This window comes from Bos taurus, chromosome 4, assembly GCF_002263795.3.
Source record: "Bos taurus isolate L1 Dominette 01449 registration number 42190680 breed Hereford chromosome 4, ARS-UCD2.0, whole genome shotgun sequence".
NCBI lineage: Eukaryota > Metazoa > Chordata > Mammalia > Artiodactyla > Bovidae > Bos > Bos taurus.
In genome coordinates this window covers 15444958-15467852 of record NC_037331.1, presented here as the reverse complement: position 1 = coordinate 15467852, position 22895 = coordinate 15444958, and the positions used below count along the sequence as shown (strand labels likewise).

The 22895-nt window shown below is 43.4% G+C and overlaps 1 protein-coding gene across 2 annotated transcripts in view; it reads left to right on the top strand.

Annotated features, from left to right (window-relative positions):
- COL28A1 (collagen type XXVIII alpha 1 chain) overlaps positions 1 to 22895 on the top strand; it is a 181519-nt gene that overhangs the window by 139190 nt on the left and 19434 nt on the right. For both annotated transcript variants that reach the window (XM_024990989.2, XM_024990987.2), the window contains 5 exons: positions 13488 to 13556; positions 14345 to 14425; positions 14515 to 14550; positions 19848 to 19884; positions 21707 to 22261. In XM_024990989.2, the coding sequence (XP_024846757.1) occupies positions 13488 to 13556; positions 14345 to 14425; positions 14515 to 14550; positions 19848 to 19884; positions 21707 to 22261 (778 nt within the window). The remainder of the gene's footprint in view (positions 1 to 13487; positions 13557 to 14344; positions 14426 to 14514; positions 14551 to 19847; positions 19885 to 21706; positions 22262 to 22895) is intronic.

The window sequence follows — 22895 nt, the reverse complement described above, 5'->3', positions numbered from 1 at the left end:
CGAAACTGCTCTCTGCTGCCAAAAAGTTTGGGGACTGCTTCTATATGCACTGTGACCTATTAATGTACTTAATTCTAGATTTTATGCTAAGAACCATTTTATTCATGGAAAATATGAACTGGATAGATCCTAACAGTGAGCTCGTGTGTCTATAAAGCAAGCAAAGAGTCCATGCAGTGGTCTGGCGATCGCAGAGATTATTTTCAAATATTCATGTGCTGCTTGTTCAGTCACCTTATCACCTGCTAGTAGATAAAAGGGCTTCACTGGTGGCTCAGATGGTAAAGAATCTGCCTGCAATGTGGGAAAGCCAGGTTCGATACCTGAGTCAGAAAGATCCCCTGGAGAAGGGAGTGACAACCCACTCCAGTATTCTTGCCTGGAAAATTTCATGGACAGAGGAGCCTAATGGGCTATAGTCCATGGGGTCACGAAGAGTCAGACATGACTGAGTGACTAACACTTTCACTTTCAGTATATATAAACAGAAAAATGGAAGCAGGGACTAAAATTTTAACAAAAGTGATTGGGGGGAAATACAGCTGAGTTGAGCACATTTGGCTATGACTGTTGTGAGCTGGACCAGGCCAATTTAGGTAGTCACAATTTGTCAGACTCTTTTTGATGACTGTCGGCAGCAGCTTCTGGAGATTAAAAGTTGGCAGGCGTGATCTGGCCTCTAGACAACCTTGCTATTAGGTGCCATGTTTCAATTAAAGCAAGTTTCAGAGAGAATTCTACCCTACGTTCAGCTACGTATTAACAGGTAAGCATATAAACATGTATTGAAAACTGGGTCCAAATTCCAGTTCTGTGTCTCTTTAAGTACTTTGACAAGTACTTTGCATAAAATGCTCATTCTGAGGCAAACACAACAATATTCTTGTGATGGGCCCAACTAACTTCTTAATAAGATTCCTTATTAAAGGGATTCCTTATTAGGGGATGAGGGTAAGAGTGAAAGTTTCAGGTGAACAGCAAAAGGACTCAGCTACTCACCTGTCTTTGAAGTATGGACTACTGACTATGGTATTTCAAGGGTTAATTCAGCACCCCTCAAGGTAAGTAACTTACATGTACACATATTTGTGTTACTGCTTAAACTGAAGTATCTTAAGGTGAATTACAAAAAAAATTATAATAATTCTCTTTCTTTTTGCATGAATATAGAAAAAGTCACTGTGTAGGTTTAGTGATGGCCCCTAAAAATGTGCATGTTCTAATCCTTATAATTTGTGAATATTACCTTCTATGATAGAAGGACAGGTGTGATTTAGTTAGGCATTTTGAGTTGGGATGGTTATCCTGGATAATCTGTAGGCCCAACGTGTAATCATGAGTGTCTTTATAAGAGGGAAGTAGAGGGAGAATAGACCATGGAAGAGGTGATGTGATGATGGAATCACAGATGATGAAGTGGAGGAAAATGGAGGAAGAGGCCACTGGCCAGAGAACACAGGTGACCCCAGGAGCTGAGAAAGTTAGGAAAACAACTGCTCCCCCCAGAAAATCCAAGGGAAGCCAGCCCTACTAACATCTTGTCCAGTGAAACTGATTTTGGACTTCTAACTTTCAGAACTGTCAGAGAACACATTTACATTGTTTGAAGCCACTAAATTTATGGCCATTCATTACAGTGGCAATAGGAAATGACTATAGTCATCAAGATTAATGATGGTAGCAGCATCTCGGTCCAGCTCATGGAAATTTCCACAGGAGCTGTTTTGAAAATCCTTGCTATACATTGCTGACAGTTCTTGGGTTATTTAAAAAAAAAAGGCTGCAAAAAAACAAAACAAACAAACAAAAAAGGCTGCACAGAGGGCCATAGAGAAATGAGAGGAACAAATGGTGAGAGTTTTAAACTGTTTTTAGGAACAAAATCAAAATCAGCCCCGGGATCTGTAAAAAGCAAACTATTTCACTGCCTCTCACCAGACACAGTGAGTCTAGGTCAACATCTGAACGAAAATCAAATACAAGGAAGCCATGATGTTTCATTAAATTCATTATGACTGTTTCCTGGCCAGGTACCAGGTAAGCCAGGGCCACACTCCAGCCAAAGGGTCCCTGATGACAAGTAACTCACTCATTAATTCAATACCCAAATGGGCTGCTTTACAGACTGAGCATTAGGCTGTCTTTGTCTACTAGAGAAGATCAACATAGCAAAATAGCATATCAAAGTGAAGTTAGAGGAATCCAACTAGACAAAGGAAAGAGTTTTAAGAAACAGGATGCTCCTGATTTTCAGGTTAGAGATGGAGAAATTGCCTGGTTCCTATTTTACGCCAGGATAGAACTAAGGGATTGAAAATCAGAACTTTTTGTTTGAAGGAACAGTCAGCTGTGCATTTGGGAGAGAGAATTACCATTCAAAGCATTGCTGTGAAACCAGGTTCAATCTGAGGTGACATGGAAGAACTGGAAAAGCCTTGGTTTCATCATTTATATACTTGCTCCCGGGTTATTACAGAAATTAAGTGAGATCCTGCCTAAGTCTGTCATTACCTAGCTCAGTCTTTGTACATTGGCACATAGTCAATGGCAGCTGTTAGTTACAACAGGAGATTGCTATGATCACAACTTCAGGGAGACGGAGAGAAATGCCAAAATGCTAGACCCTGAGTTGTTCTAGGGGCCTCTGGATGAGGGCCTTCTATATACACGGGTGATTATATGCTCTATAAGTAACATTATCTAAACTGAACCAGCAATTATATTTAAAATGGATAACCAACAAGGATCTACTGTATAGCACAGGGAACTCTGCTCAACGTCCTGTGGCAGCCTGGATGGAAAGGAAGTTTGAGGGTGAATGGATCCATGTATATGCATGGCTGAGTCGTTTCGCTGTTCACCTCAAACTGTCACCGCATTGTTACTTGGCGATACCCCAGTACCAAATAAAAAGTTAAAAAAAAAAAAAGGAAAGTGAACCAGCAGTGACCACAAAGGATAAGAAAACAATCCCTTTCAATAGAATGGTTCCTGGATTCCGGGCCAAATACTAGATGACTATTTGGGCAGGTCACTACATTTTGCTAACCACACAAGTTTCCCACTAAGTCAACATCTTACTACAATACTGGCTTCTTTCTTCAAGCTGGCAGAAGGACTGCTGAATAACAAGCTTTTGCTCCCCGCTTTCAAAATTTACAATTCCCCTGGCTCCTAATTAGCAAGACTCTAATCACCACCAGAAAGAAGGAAAGGCAAACAGGAGGGGAGGCAGAGGGAAGAATGACAAGCTGACTTTCTCTAGGATTTTGGGGGGCCATTTCAGAGTGATAGGGATGGCTTTAGGCTTGTAAGAGGGTGGCATGACTCCGTCCTGGCAAAGAACATTCAGTACAAAAGTAAAATACCTTCCCTTCCTGCAGAGTCTACAGCAAGGGCTCTTCTCCACCTAGAATGTTCCAGTTGGCCTCGACTGAAGGCTAGCCAGAGGTTTCTCTTCTTCGCAGTATGTAACCAGGCCTCTGCAATTTCTCAGACAGGACTGCAGATCTTTGATGGAGGAGAAACCCAAGCCTCTGACTGAGCTGGATATATTAGGGACTGGATAACTTGTAATCGGTGATTTCAGCCCTTTCCCTTTGAGCAAGAAATAGAAAGAGAGAAGGAAGAAAGCAGTGCAGCAGTAAAATGAAAAGGATGTAAAGGGCAAAAATAAAGTGGTGAAGTTTTTCAACTAATGTGAGCCTGTGTTGGGCCGAAATCCCATTTGGGTATATTGTAGCTAGGTTTTAGTCTGAGGTGATGGGCAAATGCTAAAATTCTAGAACAATGAAAACACTTTTTCCCAGCCGTGGGCTTCCTAATACTCTTCTGTAAATGTGAACAAGCCACTCTAAGTCATTATCTTCATTATTGCTTACAAGACTTTATTAAAGGACTTTATCCTTTATTGGGGTATTAACTCCATCAGGAAGCGAACATGGTAACTGCAGGCTTCGGCTCCCTTTCTTGCAGTGCAGGGCTGAGTTCCACCTTCTCTAGCAGCATTTACATCATTCCTATGCAGGAGTTGGGGTCGGGGAGGGGGTTGGTTCACAGCATGGTGGAGAGAATGAGCATCAGGCTTATAAACTGTCCAAGTGGGACAGCGGTATGGTTGGTTTAAAAGGCTGAACTGAGCTGGTATGGATGTAAATCCTGAGGAAACAAGTTTCTGGTAACCATGTAGGCCTCCTGAATGCAAAGAGCATAAGTCGTCTCTGGAGGGAGGCGGCCACAATGCTGGCTTTGCTCTAAGTCTTTCAAGTGTTCTTTTAGCTTGTGGGCCTGCAAACTTTGGGTAAGTAAAGTCCCTGTATCCTCATATGCTTCTGCGCCTAGGGCAAGGGCAGACATCTTTCTGCAAGCATTCAGTGTCTTCATTCATTTGTCCTACATATGAATTTTTAACTTTGGTTTTGAAGTAATTTCAGACTTATGAAAAAGTTGCCAAGATACAGGAATTATGGGATATGGGATATGAATTCCCATAGCCCTTTACCCAGACACCCTAAACATTTCCTTTGTCGCCGCTGTGTGCGTGACCCATACATTACTCATTTTCTGAAACATTTGAGCGTAAGTTGCAGATACGCTATTCCTTTACCCATAATACATCAGTATCTTTCACACCAAAAAAAAAAAAAAAAAACACCACTTATATAATACAGGAGAATTATAAACATTAAAACATTATCACTGATACAGCATTATTTACTCTGTGGTGGTGTTGTTTTAGTTGCTAGGTTGTGTCTGACTCTTTGAGACCCCATGGACTGTCACCCGCCAGGCTCCTCTGTCCATGGGGTTTCCCAGGCAGGAATACTGGAGTGGGTATTCCTTCTCCAGGGGATTTTCCCCACCCAGGGATCAAACCCACATCTCCTGCATTGGCAGCTGGATTCTTGACCACTGAACTACCAGGGAAGTCCAACAACAATAGTATTATTTACTCTATAGACCTAAGTTATTCTGCCAAGTGTTCCATTAATTCTTTTTAATTCACCCTTTAAAGTGTATGGCTCTATGTGGTCCAGTCAACACCCAGGAGGCCTCCAATGGTCTGGGCTGAGGATGGCTCCCTTCCCCACCCCAAGCAGTGGGATGTCTCTAAAGGTCTGCACAGGATTCATTCCTGCAGACTTTAGTCTGTTGCTTTCCCTCAGCTGCCACAGTTCCATCGTTTGTGCTCTAAAGGTGACAGGCTTTGCTGCACTTCCGCCTGCAGGTTAAGGTTTTTGTCCCCTGGGGGCTTCATGCCTTTCCCTGGGGACAAAGACCCCCATGAAACCCCATGGGGGCTTCATGGCTTTCCCTGCTGCCTGCTTCCCTAGGTCTGCCTCCTCAGGGAAACTCTGGGACTTAGCCTGTCCCTAGTCTCTTGAGCACTGGTGAGGTCCCAGAAGAGTCTGTGCGTGGGTGGCTGTGAATCTCCTTCGTGCCTGAAGTTCCCCAGGGTTCTGCCTCCTCACACTAGCCCACACTCAGCCTCGAACAGTGTTAAGAACTGTAGCTGAATTCTTACTGGTGCGTGTGCTGTCTGTCGTCACCAGCAGGTGAGCATCCAGGCCCTGTCTCTCCCTGGACGAGCCTGTGTCTCCTCGGGTTTGGTGTAAGCTGGTTGCCCTGCAACCATAGCTCTGTGATAAATTCAAGGAAAGCTGTGACTTCAAAGATTAGCTTAGCATCTTTGGTGAGGTTTTAAGAATAAACACTGTCTTTTCTAGTTTTCTACATCCTAGGAGGAAGTCAGACATCCATTTTACATTTTTTTTGCTCATCTATGAATTGGATTTTTTCCCTTACAGCACCTGAGAAAACATTTGGGAAGAAAACCTGCTGTTTACTGACATACCAGTAATAGACCCTCTCCCTCAGTCTATTAAGATATTCACATGTTGTTGTTGTTTAGTCGCTAAGTTGTGTCTGTTTGTGACTCCATGTTCTGTAGCCCGCCGGACTCCTCTGTCCATGGAATTCTCCAGGCAAGAACACGGGAGTGGCTTGCCATTTCCTTTTTCCAGGGGATCTTCCTGACCCAGGGATTGAACCTGTATCTCCTGCACTGGCAGGCAGATTCTTTGCCACTGATTTACCAAAAATATTCAGATAGTTGTAAATTATCCTTAGAACTCTTAGAGCATACAACTCTTAGAACGCTCTTTCCCAGAGAATGAGCAGTCATCTGAAAAGTTAAAAAGATCACATCTTTAGCACAAAGGATCTAAGACTGAGATATAGTGGTTAAGAAGCTGGGTTTGAAATGTGGACTTAATTATACCTTCAGAGAGACAGGTTCTTTCTTGCAGGATGGCTTCTGATCCATCCTGAAAATCATTGCCTGTCATTTTCCTGAGCCTTGTAAGGGGAAAAAAGTCTGATTGGGAAGCATTCACCTCCTCCAAGCTAAGGCATGGACTTATTTGCTAAAGGCTTTCAGCTAGATAGTCTAATCTGAAAGTTATAAGGAGCCTTCAATTATTTTGAAGGGAAACTGGTGATTAAAAAGGAAAAAAAAACACCCTGCCTTTATTATAACAAACCCAGCTGCCTGGAATAAGTACAGTGTTAACAATGATATATAAAATGTCTATGTTATGAAGTAATGCAAAATAAATTCCTGAATGTGGAGCTGATTCTAACATGATAATCGGCTAGTCTGAGGCTTTTCCCCCAGGGCATGGCAAAGAAGCCTCAGTAGTTTTTAACTTTGCAAGGAAATGGTGTCATTTCTTAAAAGCAGCTGGTCAGTCATAAACATTTATTGGATATATTCTAGATTAGCTGCTGTAGGAAATCTAAGAGTTTGTAAAATAATTATTCTGAATAATTGTCAGAAAGGTATCAAGTTCTTTCTGAACCCTCATTTTCTAAATATATAATCCCCAGTAATAATTCACCCTCACACCATAGTCCCAGCCCCTTTTTTGCCTTGTCTGGGGAATCCTATGGACAGAGAAGCCTGGAGAGCTACAGGGCATGGGGTCGCAAAGAGTAAGACACGACCGAATGACTGAGCACGCACGCTGTCCCTTGGGGTTGGAACAAGGCCAGTTACAGATTTCTCCCATGAACCTTTCATCTCCCCTACACCTGGTTAGGAACCCAACTGACTCCCCATATCAGGTACCTGTGCTGTCAGGCATGTCCTTGACAACCCCAAACTACCCTGCAACCAAGGATCTGGTTGAATAAAAATGTCCTCATTCCCCTGCTCCCCAAAAATCTGAGAAAGCTAATTTATGCCAAAGTGTCATTTACTGATACATCTTTCTTCAGAGGATACCTTTCTTGTCCTTTTTGCTTGTAATTTTCTTTTTGACGAGAACAGAGAGTGGAAGTATCCCAGGCAGGAATCTTCCCACCGTCTTTCACCTCACTCTAAGGGCTGGTCACTTGGTCTGCATAACAGACTAGCCTGTATGCAGACAGACCTTCCATCCTTCACAGTAAAGAAGATGCTGTAGCCCACTCTTGGTAGAGCATGTTTTCTAGTTTGTGTAATGACATTGGGCTGTGTGATCCATATATTCTGGCCTATTCCTCTTCATCCACAACTGGGTGTTGTTTTCCACATCGGGAAAGGAGTACGTCAAGACTGTATATTGTCACTCTGCTTATTTAACTTATATGCAGAGTACATCATGCAAAATACTAGACTGGATGAAGCACAAGCTGGAATCAAGATTGCTGGGAGAAATATCATAACCTCAAATATGCAGATGACACCACCTTATGGCAGAAAGTGAAGAATAACTAAAGAGCCTCTTGACGAAAGTGAAAGAGGAGAGTGAAAAAGTTGGCTTAAAACTCAACATTCAGAAAACGAAGATCATGGCATCCAGTCCCATCACTTCATGGCAAATAGATGGGGAAACAATGGAAATGGTGACAGACTTTATTTTGGGGGCCCCCAAATCACTGCAGATGGTGACTGCAGCCATGAAATTAAAAAACACTTGCTCCTTGGAAGAAAAGTTATAACCAACTTAGATAGCATATTAAAAAGCAGAGACATTACTTTGCCAACAAAGGTATGTCTGGTCAAAGCTATGGTTTTTCCAGTGGTCATGTATGGATGTGAGAGTTGGCCTATAAAGAAAGCTGAGTGCCAAAGAATTGATGCTTTTGAACTGTGGTGCTGGAGAAGACTCTTGAGAGTCCCTTGGACTGCAAGGAGATCCAACCAGTCCATCCTAAAGGAAATCAGTCTTGAATGCTCATTAGAAGGACTGATGCTGAAGCTGGAACTCCAATACTTTGGCCACCTGATGCAAACTGACTTATTAGAAAAGACCCTGATGCTAGAAAAGATTGAAGGCGGGAGGAGAAGGGGATGACAGAGGATGAGATGGTTGGATGGCATCACCAACTCAATGGACATGAGTTTGAGTAAACTCCAGGAGTTGGTGATGGACCGGGAGGCCTGGCGTGCTGCAGTCTATGGGGTCACAAAGGATCAGACACGACTGAGTGACTGAACTGAACTGAACTGAGTCCTCTTCATCATACCTGCGTTGGCAGTGCAGTGTTTACAGAAGGAGAGATTTCCCTCCTCTCCCTTGTCCTGCTTGGATGTCTAGCTTGGACTCAAGTGTGTAGGTTTACTGTTTGGGGCTTATTCAATAGGCTCCAATCCATATCCAAGGTTCTGGGGCTCCTTACACCATCAGGTTTCCTGGTGACTATTCTGTAAATTGAACAAAGAATGATCCCCACCTGTTTCCTCTAACCAACTAAGCAACAAAGAGAAGGGGCACTCCTTCTTACAGGGTGAGTCTCCTTGGATAGACCTGAGACATCTGTGCATAAATACTCCCTGAAAGCCCTTCATGCTAGAGCCTTATGCTTGGCTCAAGGGTTAACAGGGTAAGAGACATTTAGCGAATGAATTCTCTGAAATTTGACCACAGTTATGCAGATGACACCACCCTTATGGCAGAAAGTGGAGAGGAACTAAAAAGCCTCTTGATGAAAGTGAAAGAGGAGAGTGAAAAAGTTGGCTTAAAGCTCAACATTCAGAAAACGAAGATCATGGCATCTGGTCCCATCACTTCATGGGAAATAGATGGGGGAACAGTGGAAACAGTGTCAAACTTTTGGGGGGCTCCAAAATCACTGCAGATGGTGACTGCAGCCATGAAATTAAAAGACGCTTACTCCTTGGAAGGAAAGTTATGACGAACCTAGATAGCATATTCAAAAGCAGAGACATTACTTTGCCAACAAAGGTTCATCTAGTCCAGGCTATGGTTTTTCCTGTGGTCATGTATGGATGTGAGAGTTGGACTGTGAAGAAGGCTGAGCGCCGAAGAATTGATGCTTTTGAACTGTGATGTTGGAGAAGACTCTTGAGAGTCCCTTGGACTGCAAGGAGATCCAACCAGTCCATTCTGAAGGAGATCAGCCCTGGGATTTCTTTGGAAGGAATGATGCTAAAGCTGAAACTCCAGTACTTTGGCCACCTCATGTGAAGAGTTGACTCATTGGAAAAGACTCTGATGCTGGGAGGGATTGGGGGCAGGAGGAGAAGGGGACGACAGAGGATGAGATGGCTGGATGGCATCACTGACTTGATGGACATGAGTCTGAGTGAACTCCAGGAGTTGGTGATGGACAGGGAGGCCTGGCATGCTGCAATTCATGGGATCGCGAGGAGTTGGCCACGACTGAGCGACTGAACTGAACTGAATTGACTGAAGGAACTTGCTATCAGTCCTCTAGGGTTGAAAATCTATGACCCTCTACCTGCCATCCATTTAGAAATTCTACATGGAAGAAATGCAAGGGCCTCAGAGTTCTGCCAAGCCAGCCTGCTGCAAGGGGCTAGGGTTGGGAGCAGGAAGAATTTGAACACTTCACTTACCAACAAGAGACTCTCCACTTAGGTTCATTTTATTTTTACTCTTCTGTATAAGATTGGTCTCAATGAGGGAATTCTCTCCTAGGGAAGTGTGCAAAGATGTGTAAAAGACTTTCTCTCCTAAAAGACTACTTGTTGAAGCATTATTATAATAGGGAAATACTGGAAACAACATGAATGCCCATCAATAAGATAATGCAGTCTAGTTAGTTAATGGAATACTGTAGAGCAGACGAAATTAACTAGAACTACATATATGTTCCAAGATAAATTTCAAATAGTGTTGATATTTAAAATACAAATTAGAATGTGTATAGCTAACACAACATTGTCAAGGAACTATACTCCAATAAATTTTTTTTAAGTTTATTTATTTATTTTAATTGGTGGCTAATTACTTTACAATACTGTAGTGGTTTTTGCCAAACATTGACATGAATCAGCCATGGGTATACATGTGTCCCCCATCTTGAAGCCCCTCCCACTTCCCTCCCCATCCCATCCCTCAGGGTCATCCCAGTGCACCAGCCCTGAGCACCCTGTCTCAAGTATCAAAACTTGCCTGGTCATCCGTTTCAAATATGGTAATATACATGTTTCAATGTTATTCCCTCAAATCATCCCACCCTCGCCTTCTCCCACAGGGTCTGAAAGACTGTTCTTTACATCTGTGTCTCTTTTGCTGTCTCACATATAGAGTCATCATTACCACCTTTCTAAATTCCATATATATGCATTAATATACTGTATTGGTGTTTTTCTTTCCAACTTAACTTCATTCTGTATAATAGGCTCCAGTTTCATCCACCTCATTAGAACTGATTCAAATGCATTGTTTTTAATGGCTTAGTAATATTCCATTGTGTATACATACCACAGCTTTCTTATCCATTCATCTGCTGATGGACATCTAGGTTGCTTCCATGTCCTGGCTTTTATAAACAGTGCTGAGATGAACATTGGGGTACACGTGTCTCTTTCAATTCTGGTTTCCTCAGTGTGTATGCCCTGCAGTGGGATTGCTGGATTATAAGGCAGTTCTATTTCCAGTTTTTTAAGGACTCTCCACACTGTTCTCCATAGTGGCTGTACTAGTTTGCATTCCCACCAACAGTGTAAGAAGGTTCCCTTTTCTCCACACCCTCTCCAGCATTTATTGCTTGTAGACTTTTGGATCACAGCCATTCTGACTGGCATGAGATGGTACCTCATGGTGGTTTTGATTTGAATTTCTCTGATAATGAGTGATGTTGAGTATCTTTTCATGTGTTTGTTAGCCATCTGTATGTCTTCTTTGGAGAGATGTCTGTTTAGGTCTTTGGCCCATTTTTTGATTGGGTCATTTATTTTTCTGGAATTGAGCTGCAGCAGCTGCTTTTATATATTTGAGATTAATTCTTTATCAGTTGCTTCGTTTGCTATTATTTTCTCCCATTCTGAAGGCTGTCTTTTCACCTTATAGTTTCCTTCATTGTGCAAGAGCTTTTAATATAAATTATATGTATAAATGTATAATTATTTGAAGTTTAAATATTAAGAACAATATTATGCACAGTTTTAGAGCATACATGTGTGTAGTTAAAGTATAAAAGCAGAGATATGAATGATGTATATCAATTCAGAGACAAATTTCCTCTCTCCTTCAGAGAACGGGATTGGGTACCTTGGGGGTTTCGATGGTATCTGCACTATTTCATTTTTTAATAAGGTGATATGTCAGTGTTTGTGTTTTTCCATATAAAATGTTGTATCTGAAATATTTTATTATGACACTTGTAAAAAGAAAGGGTTCTGTGAATCTGAGTCAGGTGTTCTGAGGTGGATGAACCTAGAGCTTGTTATACAAAGTGAAAAGTCAGAAAGAGAAATAAACAAATATTATATATTAATGCCTGTATGTGGAATAGAGAAAGTCAGTACTGATGATCTTATTTGTAGGGAAGGAATGGAGATACAGACATAGAGAACAGACTTGTGGGCATAGCAGGGAAAGAAGGAGGGAGGAGAAACTGGGAGAGTAGCAGGGACATATATACTCTATCGTGTGGAAAATAAGCAGCTGGGGGAAGCTGCTGCACAGCACAGGGAGCCCAGCCGGCGCTCTGTGACGACCCAGAGGGTAGGGTGGGAGGGTGGAGGGAGGCTCACGAGGGAGGGGATATACATATAATTCTGGCTGATTTATGTTGTTGTGTGGCAGAAATCAACACAACATTGTAAAGCAATTATCTTCCAATTGAAAAATAAAACTAATTAGTAACCACATCCAAAAAAGAAAAAAAAAAGGAGGGGGGGAGCGGTTCAGTGTTTAAAAAGCTTGAAAGTCAATGAGCTAGGACAAGGGGCTCTGAAATGCTGATAATTCAGAGTTAGGGAAAATGGTCTCCAAGCAACCCTTTGTGGCCCCTTCCAGGAGTGACTTCCTAAAGCCCATCCTGCCTTCTGGAGCCATGGCTCTCAGGCCTTCCTATGGCAAAAATGCATATTTTATCCCTACCCCGACTCTTGATTCTCGTTTAGTTGGTCAGGTTTTTTTTGAGCATACCAGTGATTCTAGTGATCATGGTCAGGATATCTTTGAGATAGAAGCTAATGGTAAGCAAACCAAATTCTGGGAGCCTGTGGTCTTTCAAACCTTTGCCATGGACTTACTGCTTACAATGATCTAGCGTGAGGCAGGGGTTGCTGTAGGGTCCAAGCAGCATCAGTGCTATGACTTTGTAGACTTGTTAGTGATAACTCCTGGCTCATGTGCAGCATCATGAAAATCTTGTAAACCTGTGTGGTTTTGAAGATGGGGGTACAGGAACAGCAGATAATGGGAAGATATGACGGGGGAAGCTAACAACAAGTATTGAAAGGAAAAGATGATTTTTTCTAAATTCAATTCCAAATTTAGGAGGTATTCAATTTAGATGAATAGATTTATGTTACTACAAATGATTAGGTATGGAACAAACAGTGTGTGGTGAATTATATAAACACCCCTTGGCATTAATTGGAGAGAGATGCTGTTAAACCCTCTTGTATTCCATTATGAAGATAATACACAATTTCAACATATCAAAAATATATAAATTATAAAGAAGATTATAAAAATCACCAATAATATCACCACTGGAATAACAGTTGCTTGTTACTTGTGACGTCAAGTTCAAAGTTTGAAATTGGCAAAGGTGGGAGGGAGTATTTACACCACAGAAACAGACAAATGCCATAAGTCAACCCCTTTACTTCTATCCCAACAAAGTAGTTAAATTTTTACTACATTGATCCCATTGAGCTCATCTTACTTACATGTGTATTTCCCCCAAAACATAGATAATGCTATAATGCAGATTTTAAAAAGTTATTTTTGATGTAGACCATTTTTACTGAGTTTGTTACAATATTGCTTTAGTTTTATGTTTTGGTTTTTTGACCTTGAGACATGTGGGATCTTACCTCCCTGACCAGGGATCAAACTCACGCCCCCTGCACTGGAAGGCAAAGTCTTAAGCCTGGACCACCAGGGTGGTCTCCATAATTGCAGCTTTGAAAGTGCAAATGTATATCTGACTAAGAAGTATATTCTGAGTTATTTTGGGAAACTAACAGGACCATCCATCTCGCGTATTTTGTGCAGGGGGAGCAAGGACCTCAGGGCTTCCCAGGGCCAAAGGGCATGACAGGCCATGGCCTCCCTGGCCAGAAGGTAAGTATTTCAGGACTGAAGGGAAATGCTCAGCTTTCGGATCTCAGCGGCTTAACTTGAACCCTGGAAGGGCTTTCATGAACTTGTTACTCCTCTCCTTACAATGCTTGGAGGAAAAATACCGCTTCAGAGTGAATCCTTATGCATTTCTTTTCCTAACTACAAACATGTTTACTTCATGAAATCTCCTTTTCTTCAAACTCAAAGCCAGCTGATGAGGAACAAATCCTTACAACCTACCCACGTGGAAGATACCAGATAATTCAGGTGTTAACCTGTATAATAGCTGAAGTTCCCAAAGTCAGTGAACTGATCAGATGGCATCTCATGGTCTCCTCACCTTGGGGTCTCTAGTTCATCATGAATTAGATAATGGTGCCTGTCCACATGCGTGCTCAGTCACTTCAGTCATGACCGACTCCTTGCAACCCTTTGGACTGTAGCCCACCAGGCTCCTCTGTCCATGCGATTTTCTAGGCAATAATACTGGAGTGGGTTGCCGTGCCCTCCTCCAGGGGATCTTCCCCACCCAGGGATTGAACCTGTGTCTCCTGTGGCTACTGCACTGCAGAAGGATTCTTTACCATCTGAGCCACGGGGGAAGCCCCTATGGTACCTGGGAGGATGTAAATAAAATGCCCCCTATTTTTTCATATAGTATATTCATACCAACAAGAACCAAGAGTCTTCAAGAGGTACCTCAGTTGCAAAGAAATGAAACTTCAGAGTTTTCCTTATTTGGCTTTAATATTCACAATCTAAGCTTATCTTTTCATTGTGCTGTAAAGGGAGAGCACGGAGAACGGGGCGATGTGGGAAAGAAAGGTGATAAAGGGGAAATTGGAGATCCCGGACCCCAAGGAGAACAGGCAAGAAGTGATTTTTAACCTCTTACTGTCATTGCACACATTAACCGAGTGCAACCTTCACTGACTGTTACTCTTCTTCCACTAAGTAGGGCTTACAAGGACCAAAAGGAGACCAAGGACTTACAGTGAGTATCCATCCCAGAGGGGAGCTGAGGGGTTTGTGCTCACAAAATGATTACATCTGTGCTTTCACATTACAAGTAGGACTTCCTTTGACACAGAATTACTGCTGGCTTCAATGCAGAGAGTGACCGAATCTGAATGTGAGGGGCACTTTACCCCAGCAGCTCTTATCCAGCCTCACTGTAGACATGTAACTACACACCCTGACCCCTGGTAGAAATGTTAACAAAGAGGTGAGCCATGTAAAAGAAATCCAATGAACAAGGAATTTTTTTATTTTTTCAGAATAGGGGCTCTTTTTTTTTTTTTTTCTGAACTAGTTCCTTTAAGTGCTCTGGGAACAACAATCGCAAAATTGGGATTACTTTCATTTACTGATTCACTTATTCAACAAACTCGTGATGATGTGCAAACTTCCCCCTTTTCTTCTCTTTGGTTTGCTCCATTGCAAACACAAAGCTGACCCCTGAAAGCCCCACAAGATGGAAAGGTTCTAGAATTTCTAGAAAAGTCTAATTCTTCCTTTCTAGTATCTACCTTTCCTGGAGTTGAGGAGAAAACAGGGAACTTCTCTTGTTCCCTTTTTGATGGGTCATGGTCTGGGGATGCTGACCTTACATGCAGTGTCAGGAAGCCCAGAGCTGAGGGTTCCCGTGATGAAGGCCAGAGCTGGCATGTGACACACAGAACTGTGCACGGTCTTCACGGCCCATCTGCCTTTTTCTCTTCACTGTTCCACGCCATACATCAGACCCTCCCCAGATACCTATGGAGGATAAAGCAGCTATACATGCAGCAATTTCTCCCTACACGTAGCAGAGGAGGGTGTATGTTAAATGCCCAGAGAAATGTTCCCTGTAGGTTTATACCCTCCATCCCATCCCTGCATGGAGAGGGGAACTGTCTTCCTTCATCCATGCAATTGCTCATTCATTTCACCAACAATTATTGGGCACATCCCCTGGGTCAGGGTCTGAGACAGGCACAGGGGTAAGAGTTGAGAACAAGAGACCACATCTCTGGACTCAAGGAGCTCGCAGTCTAACGGGAGAGAAAGGCAGGCAGAGGATGTTCACCTACAGTTTGATAAAGGCTGTGACAGAGGTGATGTGTGGGTCCAGAGCAGACAAAATGAGGTGAGATTTGACGCAAATTCTCTTTTCCTTCACGCTTCCCTTTGTCTAGCATTTAGAAAGCCAAGGTCGGCATTAAACGAGACTCTAGTATGACAGGCTCCTTCACATCAGCACCACCCTGACCCACTGCTGCAGGGTGCCTGGGGGACCCAGGCAGACTGGGCCCCAACTCTGGACTCCTAGTCCTTCTCCCGGTACGCCCTTTCCTCCAGGTGAGGAGCGACCACCCTGAGTACACACCGCCCTGTTCCACACTCTGGATAAACAGATCTCAGAACTGTCCCCAAATGGCCTCAAGTTTGGAAGTGGACAGCACTGGCCTGTATGCATGAGGTAGCCAAGGGGCAGGCGTTTGGCGGGTATTTGACAGAGCTTGGGTTCACCTCGTGAGTGCTGGCTAAGACCCGGGGCAGCATAGGACTGGTGAAGACGGGGGGCAGGGAGAAGGGGACAGGCTAGAGACTGCAGCCCTCTCTTGCTCAGGACACACATTAATGCACATAACAGCCCACGAGGCAGGGAGGAGTGTCTCCCTTTCAGATAAAGACCAGCCAAGTCTTGCAGAAAGCTTGAGCAACATGCCCCGAGCCACCTCGCTGTACAGAGCCCTTAGAGCTGGAGCTGGCTTGTTGGAAGCCAGAACCAGCCTGCTCTCTCATGAAGGCTGTTCTCGAAAGGCCTCCTTTTTCTCCCCACCCCTACTCTCTCCTATCCTCACACACTCTCAGGGGCAGATTCAGTCCAGACTAACAGACTCCTCCTTTAAAAATATATATATGTATATTTTTAATTGGAGGATAATCCTTCACACCTTTGTGTTGGTTTCTGCCATACATCATCATGAATCATTAATGGGTATATATCCATCCCCTCCCTCTTGAACTTCCCTCCCATCTCTCACACCCAACCCCACCCCTCTGGGTTGTCACAGAGCACCAGGCTGAACTCCTTGTCAAATTCCCCTTTCAAGAGGCAAATACTATTGATGGGAGTTCACGTTTTTAATCATTCTCACCCAAGCTACTTCAAAAAGACTTTCTCCAACTATGCCTGAAATGCTAGTGTTTCTCAGCACCTGCCCGTATCATTTCTTCCGTGTCCTCGAACTCTCAAGGAGGGACAGCTATTAAAGGTGCACGGATGCACAGTTCAAAAAGGTGGATTTAATATTACAGTAAAGTTGCATGGAGGATGAGAAAGCATTTTAGATTATAAACATAGAAAAACTATGCTTGACCAAAGTGGGTATGGAGGGGTCTCCCAGGTTACACGCAAGCCCTGCCCCAAGCCATCTTGTCTGCCACCCCTCTTCCAACAGCCAACTGAACACTGGCCTTTCTTAACTCTGCCTCCAGCTTGAGCCCCTCTCCCGAGCATCAGACCTTACTTCCTACTGCCTTGCCAGCTGGGTGTCCCACAGGCGCCTCGAACTCAGCCAGAATCAAGCTGAACCCAGTTCACTCTTCATTAGCTCCAGCCTGCCTTTGTCCCTTCTCTCCCTCCCGCCAAGAGTGGCACTGCTATCGTTTACCTCCTAGACGCCTCCTTCCCCTCATCCTGTCTTCCAGTTACTCACCACCCCCTTCATCTCCTTCTGCAGCATCCCTCTAAGCCATCCCTCCCCATCCATCACCCCCACCACGGTTTTCTGGTGTTAATTTTCTTTGCCCGTACTATTTAGGAATCTCAGACCACTCCACTGGCTGCCAGAGTCAGTTTTCTTAAGTAAAGGTACAACCAATTCTCTTCTCTGCCATGGACCACGTCTGTTCTCACTGCTCAGGCTAAGTCCGCACTCTTCAACAAGACACAAAGGCGCTTGAGAGCCCAGCTGTGTTCCTCATTTTCTGCCATTCTTCCTGTCACACACCCTGAGTCATAAGTTCCCTCAAGTACTGTAATACACTGCGCTTTGTGTGTTTTGTCCCCTGCCTGGAAGGTCCTTCCTCTTCCTCTCTCCACCCCATTCCACCCTGGTCAGAATCTACCCAGCTCCCTGGACCACAGCACCAACTCCACTCTCCCACCTCTGGTATTCCGGCAGATCGACGTGGTTCCTTGGCTCTGATCCAACGGCACAGCACTTATAAAAAGTATTTGTGTCTTTGCCTACTTGCTACTAGACTCATGTTAACATGAGTCCTTTGAAGGATATAAATTTGATGCCTTCATCATTGGCACTGAGAAACCAAGGTTACTCAGCAATTTTAGCAGAAAAAGTGAAATCATTCATTCTAGTGACTTTAAAGCAAAGATTACATGGAATATGTTGATTATATATGACTACTTAAAGCATATTAGACCTGGTTATGGCATAAAAGCACAGTGAAAGGAATTAAATGCAACCTTGATATATAAATTGCTCTTACAAGTCAATAAAAGACAAAGATTCTAATAGAAAAAAAAAATGGACCAAGGACGCACAAAGACCATGCACAAGAGAATGCAACTGGAAACGCACATTTAAAATTTAGCCTTGCAAGTAGTGGATTAAGTGTAATTTAAAACAGTGAGATATTTTTCTCTATCAAATGGCAAAGATTATATAGTAATAATAACCAGTATTGTATCTCTAAAACAAAACAGGTTTTCTTATATACTACGGTTAGAGCTATCAGCTACCACAACTTTTCTGGAGGATAGTTAGGCAGTCTAAATCAAGAACCTTAAAATGGCCATGCTTCTGACTCCAGGAATCAAGTTTTTCAGAATATTTGGTAATATGGGAAATTATGATATATAATGTTAAGTGAAAAACTATAATCATAAAACTTGCAGTATTTTCTCCACTTGTAAAAATTAAAAATAACTATATTAAATGTGTAACATTTCCCCTGCCAGGATATACAATATAAATATATTAATATAGAAAGTTTCCTTTTTAGACACACCCTAGTTTCAGATTTATTGTCTCTCTAAATGTGGAAAAAGCATGACAAAGCCTGAAAAAAAAAAAAAAAGATAACTGTTGATTCCTTTATTTCATATAATTTAAAGAATCTCATACTAGGAGTAATTTTTGTATAGCCACTTGAAATCACTGGCTTTTACTCAATTTACAGTTTAAAAAACAATCTAAATTAAAATGCCGTGAATATTCTCCATACATGCTTCTGCTAAGCCATGCCAGGGGCTGTCACCGCACCCCTGTTCTGTCATTATAGATCTTTTTCTTTAAAACTTCACTTTTGCAGCTGTTACATTTATCTTCTTAGAAAAGGCCCCCTGCTTTTCCCCGTTGAGATTTTCTGGGCTTCTGCTTCTCTCCTCTGTGAAGTTAATCACCCCTGTCAGCGTCACGTCTTTGGCAGATGTAGAATCCCGACTTCTCCAGTCCCATCCCAGTCATTTGTAAACATGCCACGCGGCACAGGCCACCGGCAGATTGACTGCTAGTATTCAGCGCATCTCAGGCCCCTCTGATGGAGCTAGTGAGGAGCAGGGCCCGGAAGGGGCATCCAGGAACCAGGGACATTTCACAGAGAAACCCAAGTGAGAGTACTAGGAAACCAGGGAGGAGACTCGCAAATTTGGGGACGGGTCCGGAAAAAGGGGAGAGAATATGGTACAGAATAAATTCTCTTTCAAACCAGGTGCTTGTCCTGGTTGGTTAGCGCTTGTGGTTTAAATCATGTAACGAAGGCACAGGTTGCCCACGGCACTGTCGTCCTGGTATCTGCAGGGGATTGGTTCTAGCACATGCCCCTCCACCCAGGAGGTACCGAAGCCCGTGGATGCTCACGTCCCTCATATACAATAGCGCAATACTGTCAGCCCTCTGTATCCATGGATGCAGAACTGTAGGGAGTGCATCCTTTGGGGGCCATACCCTGTGCTAAGAGCTGTGTGTGTTACCTCGTTTAATCTCACCACAGCCCTGAGACACAGACCTCTGTTAGGTCACTTCACGCCCAAGGTCACACAGCTGACAAACACCAAAGCTGCAATTTGAACTTCAAGTCTCAGCTATTACATCTTACAGCTCAAACACATTCCAATTATAATATATCGTAGCCAACTTTTAACCTCTGTACTATGTATCTTATTTGCAGCAGAAGGATTAATCAAATAGCCCAATGCTGACTGTAGTGAGACAGTCCCTTTTATGTTAGGGAAAAAATATTATGGTCACACAATTAATACATTTTCCTCTTTCCCTCCAGAAAGAAGAAATCATCAAGCTTATTTTTGAAATATGTGGTAAGATCTGACGATCAAGAAAGCAAGCACCAGTTTAAAGTACCAGTCCCACTATGTTCAAGATATTGCATTTACCCAGAAGATGTATACTGTAGAGCTCACGGGAAAGTTTCAACTTCATTTGCAAAGTTGGTGGGAAACCGAAAGGAAGCAGTGTGAGGGGCTGTGGGAATCCTGATTTAAGGAAAGAAAATCATGTTCCCAGAGTGGTTAAGAAGCATGAAGACACCAGAGTCTGTGCAGCCAGGCCTTTTGTTAGCACTGAGCTCATTTGTATTCGGTGACATTTACCTGAGCCTGGGAAGGAAAGAACCACCAAGGAAACATGACTACAGGGGCCTCACTGGTGTTTGAGTCCAGCCCAGCTGGTGACAGTAATGTCTCTAAATTGAGTTTTGAGACCTAGAGTGCCTGCCATTTCAAAAGCAAGAGGACAGAGTTCAGAGGTCACCCTGTGTCGCACCTCGATCTAAATGCTTCCATGGTGAAATGTGTGTGTGCTCAGTTGCTCAGTTGTGTCTGACTCTTTTGTGGCCCCTTGGACCGTAGCCCACCAGGCTCCTCTATTCATGGGTTTTTCCAGGCAAGGATCCTGGGGTGGGTTGCCATTTCCTACTCCAGGGGATCTTCCCCACCCAGGGATCGAACCCGCATCTCTTGCGCCTCCTGCACTGGCAGGTGGATTCTTTACCGCTGAGACCCCTGGGAAGCCCCTATGGCAAAATAGGCTTAAAACAGAGTTATCAGAACAAGGAAGTAAAGCAAAAAGATTAGCCAAAAAGCAAGCAATTAATAGATTATGACGATAAGAGAACCTTCTGTGTTTAAAATGGACAGAGGAAGGAATATCATTATCCTTCCACATAGGGAACCCCAGAACTATCTTGTCCCCCAAAAGACTTCTGGACCTTACGAAGCAGCCTGGGACTCTCTGTGGTGACAGGCTAATTTAGACGTTGCTTCTGAGTGCTAGACACCCTGTAAAAATAGCAGCCAGTTTCCTGATGATTTATCGTGGGAGTGTTATTGGGCAACATAAGGATACGAATACACCAATGGAGCCCTGATACTTTTTACTGCTTAGGGACTCTGGCAACTGCTTCGAATGATAAAGCATAAATAGAAGTTGTTTATTGACCAGTGTTCCTAGATCACTCCCCTTGAACAGTTTCACAGGGTAAATGTTCTCCAGGCCTCCGTGATAAGATGGGAGCCACCGTAGGGTCACCGTGGGTGACTGGGGACATAAGCCAGAATAGCAAGGGGGGGGTGCTACCATGCTTATGCCCAGTTAAAGATCCAGATCTTTCCCCGACAATTAAAAAGTTTCATCCCATTACTTTACTCACTGGCCACATCAATGAGTAAGTGTTCATTTTCACATAAGGATATGGTTGAAGACTGAAATATTAGCGTTCAGATTCAGATTCAATACACATGGTGGGATAATAAAGAGCAAATTTAGGATGGTGGTTGTCTCTTACAGACAAGGAAGGCATGCAAAGGGATGCTGAATCTTTTTAAAAGACTTTTATATTTTAATCTGAGAAATTGGCTAGCTGTTTATTATGTTATCCTCTACAGCATTTTGATATTTTGTGTGGGAGGTTTTTCCACCACCCTCCCCGCCCCCCTCCCATGTATCATTTTGAAAAGACTCAGGCATAGAAGCCAGAAGGGAGACAACTGCCAGCTGTGTTCACGGTCACAGAAAAGCAAGGCTACGATCCGGGTCTCGCGTTCATCCCCGCCCCCTCCCCTCTCCCTGGGATGTTTTCATTTTCATTCCTGCTGTGTTTCTGTGTCCGCATCTGTGCTTTAGGTTGTGGGCGTAAATGCAAAGAGACTCCGCTGGAGCTGCTGTTTGTGATTGACAGCTCAGAAAGCGTGGGCCTCAAGAACTTCCAAATCATCAAGAATTTTGTGAAGACCCTGACAGACCGTGTCGCCCTGGACCTGGCCACAACCCGCGTAGGCATAATCAACTACAGCCATAAGGTGGAGGAGGTGGCGCACCTCACCCAGTTCTCCAGCAAGGATGACCTCAAGCGGGCTGTGGACAACATGCAGTATCTGGGGGAAGGGACCTACACGGCCACAGCGCTCCATGCCGCCAACCGTATGTTTGAAGCTGCCAAGCCCGGCGTGAAGAAGGTGGCCTTGGTCATCACTGATGGGCAGACAGATACCCGAGATGAGAAGAATCTGACTGAGGTGGTGAAGAACGCCAGTGACATCAATGTGGAAATATTTGTGATTGGGGTAGTGAAGAGGAATGACCCCAACTTCCACATTTTCCACCAAGAAATGAATCTGATTGCTACTGACCCAGATAGTGAGCACGTTTATCTATTTGATGACTTCATCACTCTTGAAGGTAAGACAGTTCCAGGGGAAAAGAATTTATATTGCCTTTCCAAGAACCACATCGTGGGATGATCCTGACCAAAAATGGAAATCAGAAGGCTACTGAGGTTTACACCAGCATTAAATTGTAACACAAACTCTGAAGGAAAAGAGGTTTAGTATCATTCAGTTCAGAGAGGACAGTCCTTATATTTATTCATTTGTAGTAAGTGCTGAGTTGGCCATGGAGTTGTTTACTTGGGGTATCTACAACTGAAGGGCTGAAAAGAAAGGATAGGATTTGAGGGCATTGCTCAGATTAGCTTATGTTCTAAAAGTTACCTAACTTGGGTAAGAGATGGAACAAGCCCACAGCAAGGCAGAAAATAACCGTGGAATCAAAATGAATTAATAAGTCCAAGATGAGTGGGGAAAAGTTATGGTAATCTAAAGAGATGAGAGACATAGCAACTAGAATTATTCTCCTCTATTCCCTCTTCTCTGTTTTTCTGAAAACAGATAATGAAGAGTAAACAAGTCAGGACTTCATCTGAAAGAACAACATTTTGAATACACCTCACACACTCAGGGCTGATCTGATGGGTTTTCCTATGCGGCTTTACCCTTTCATAAGAACTGATATTTCCTAGTGAGGCATGCTAAGA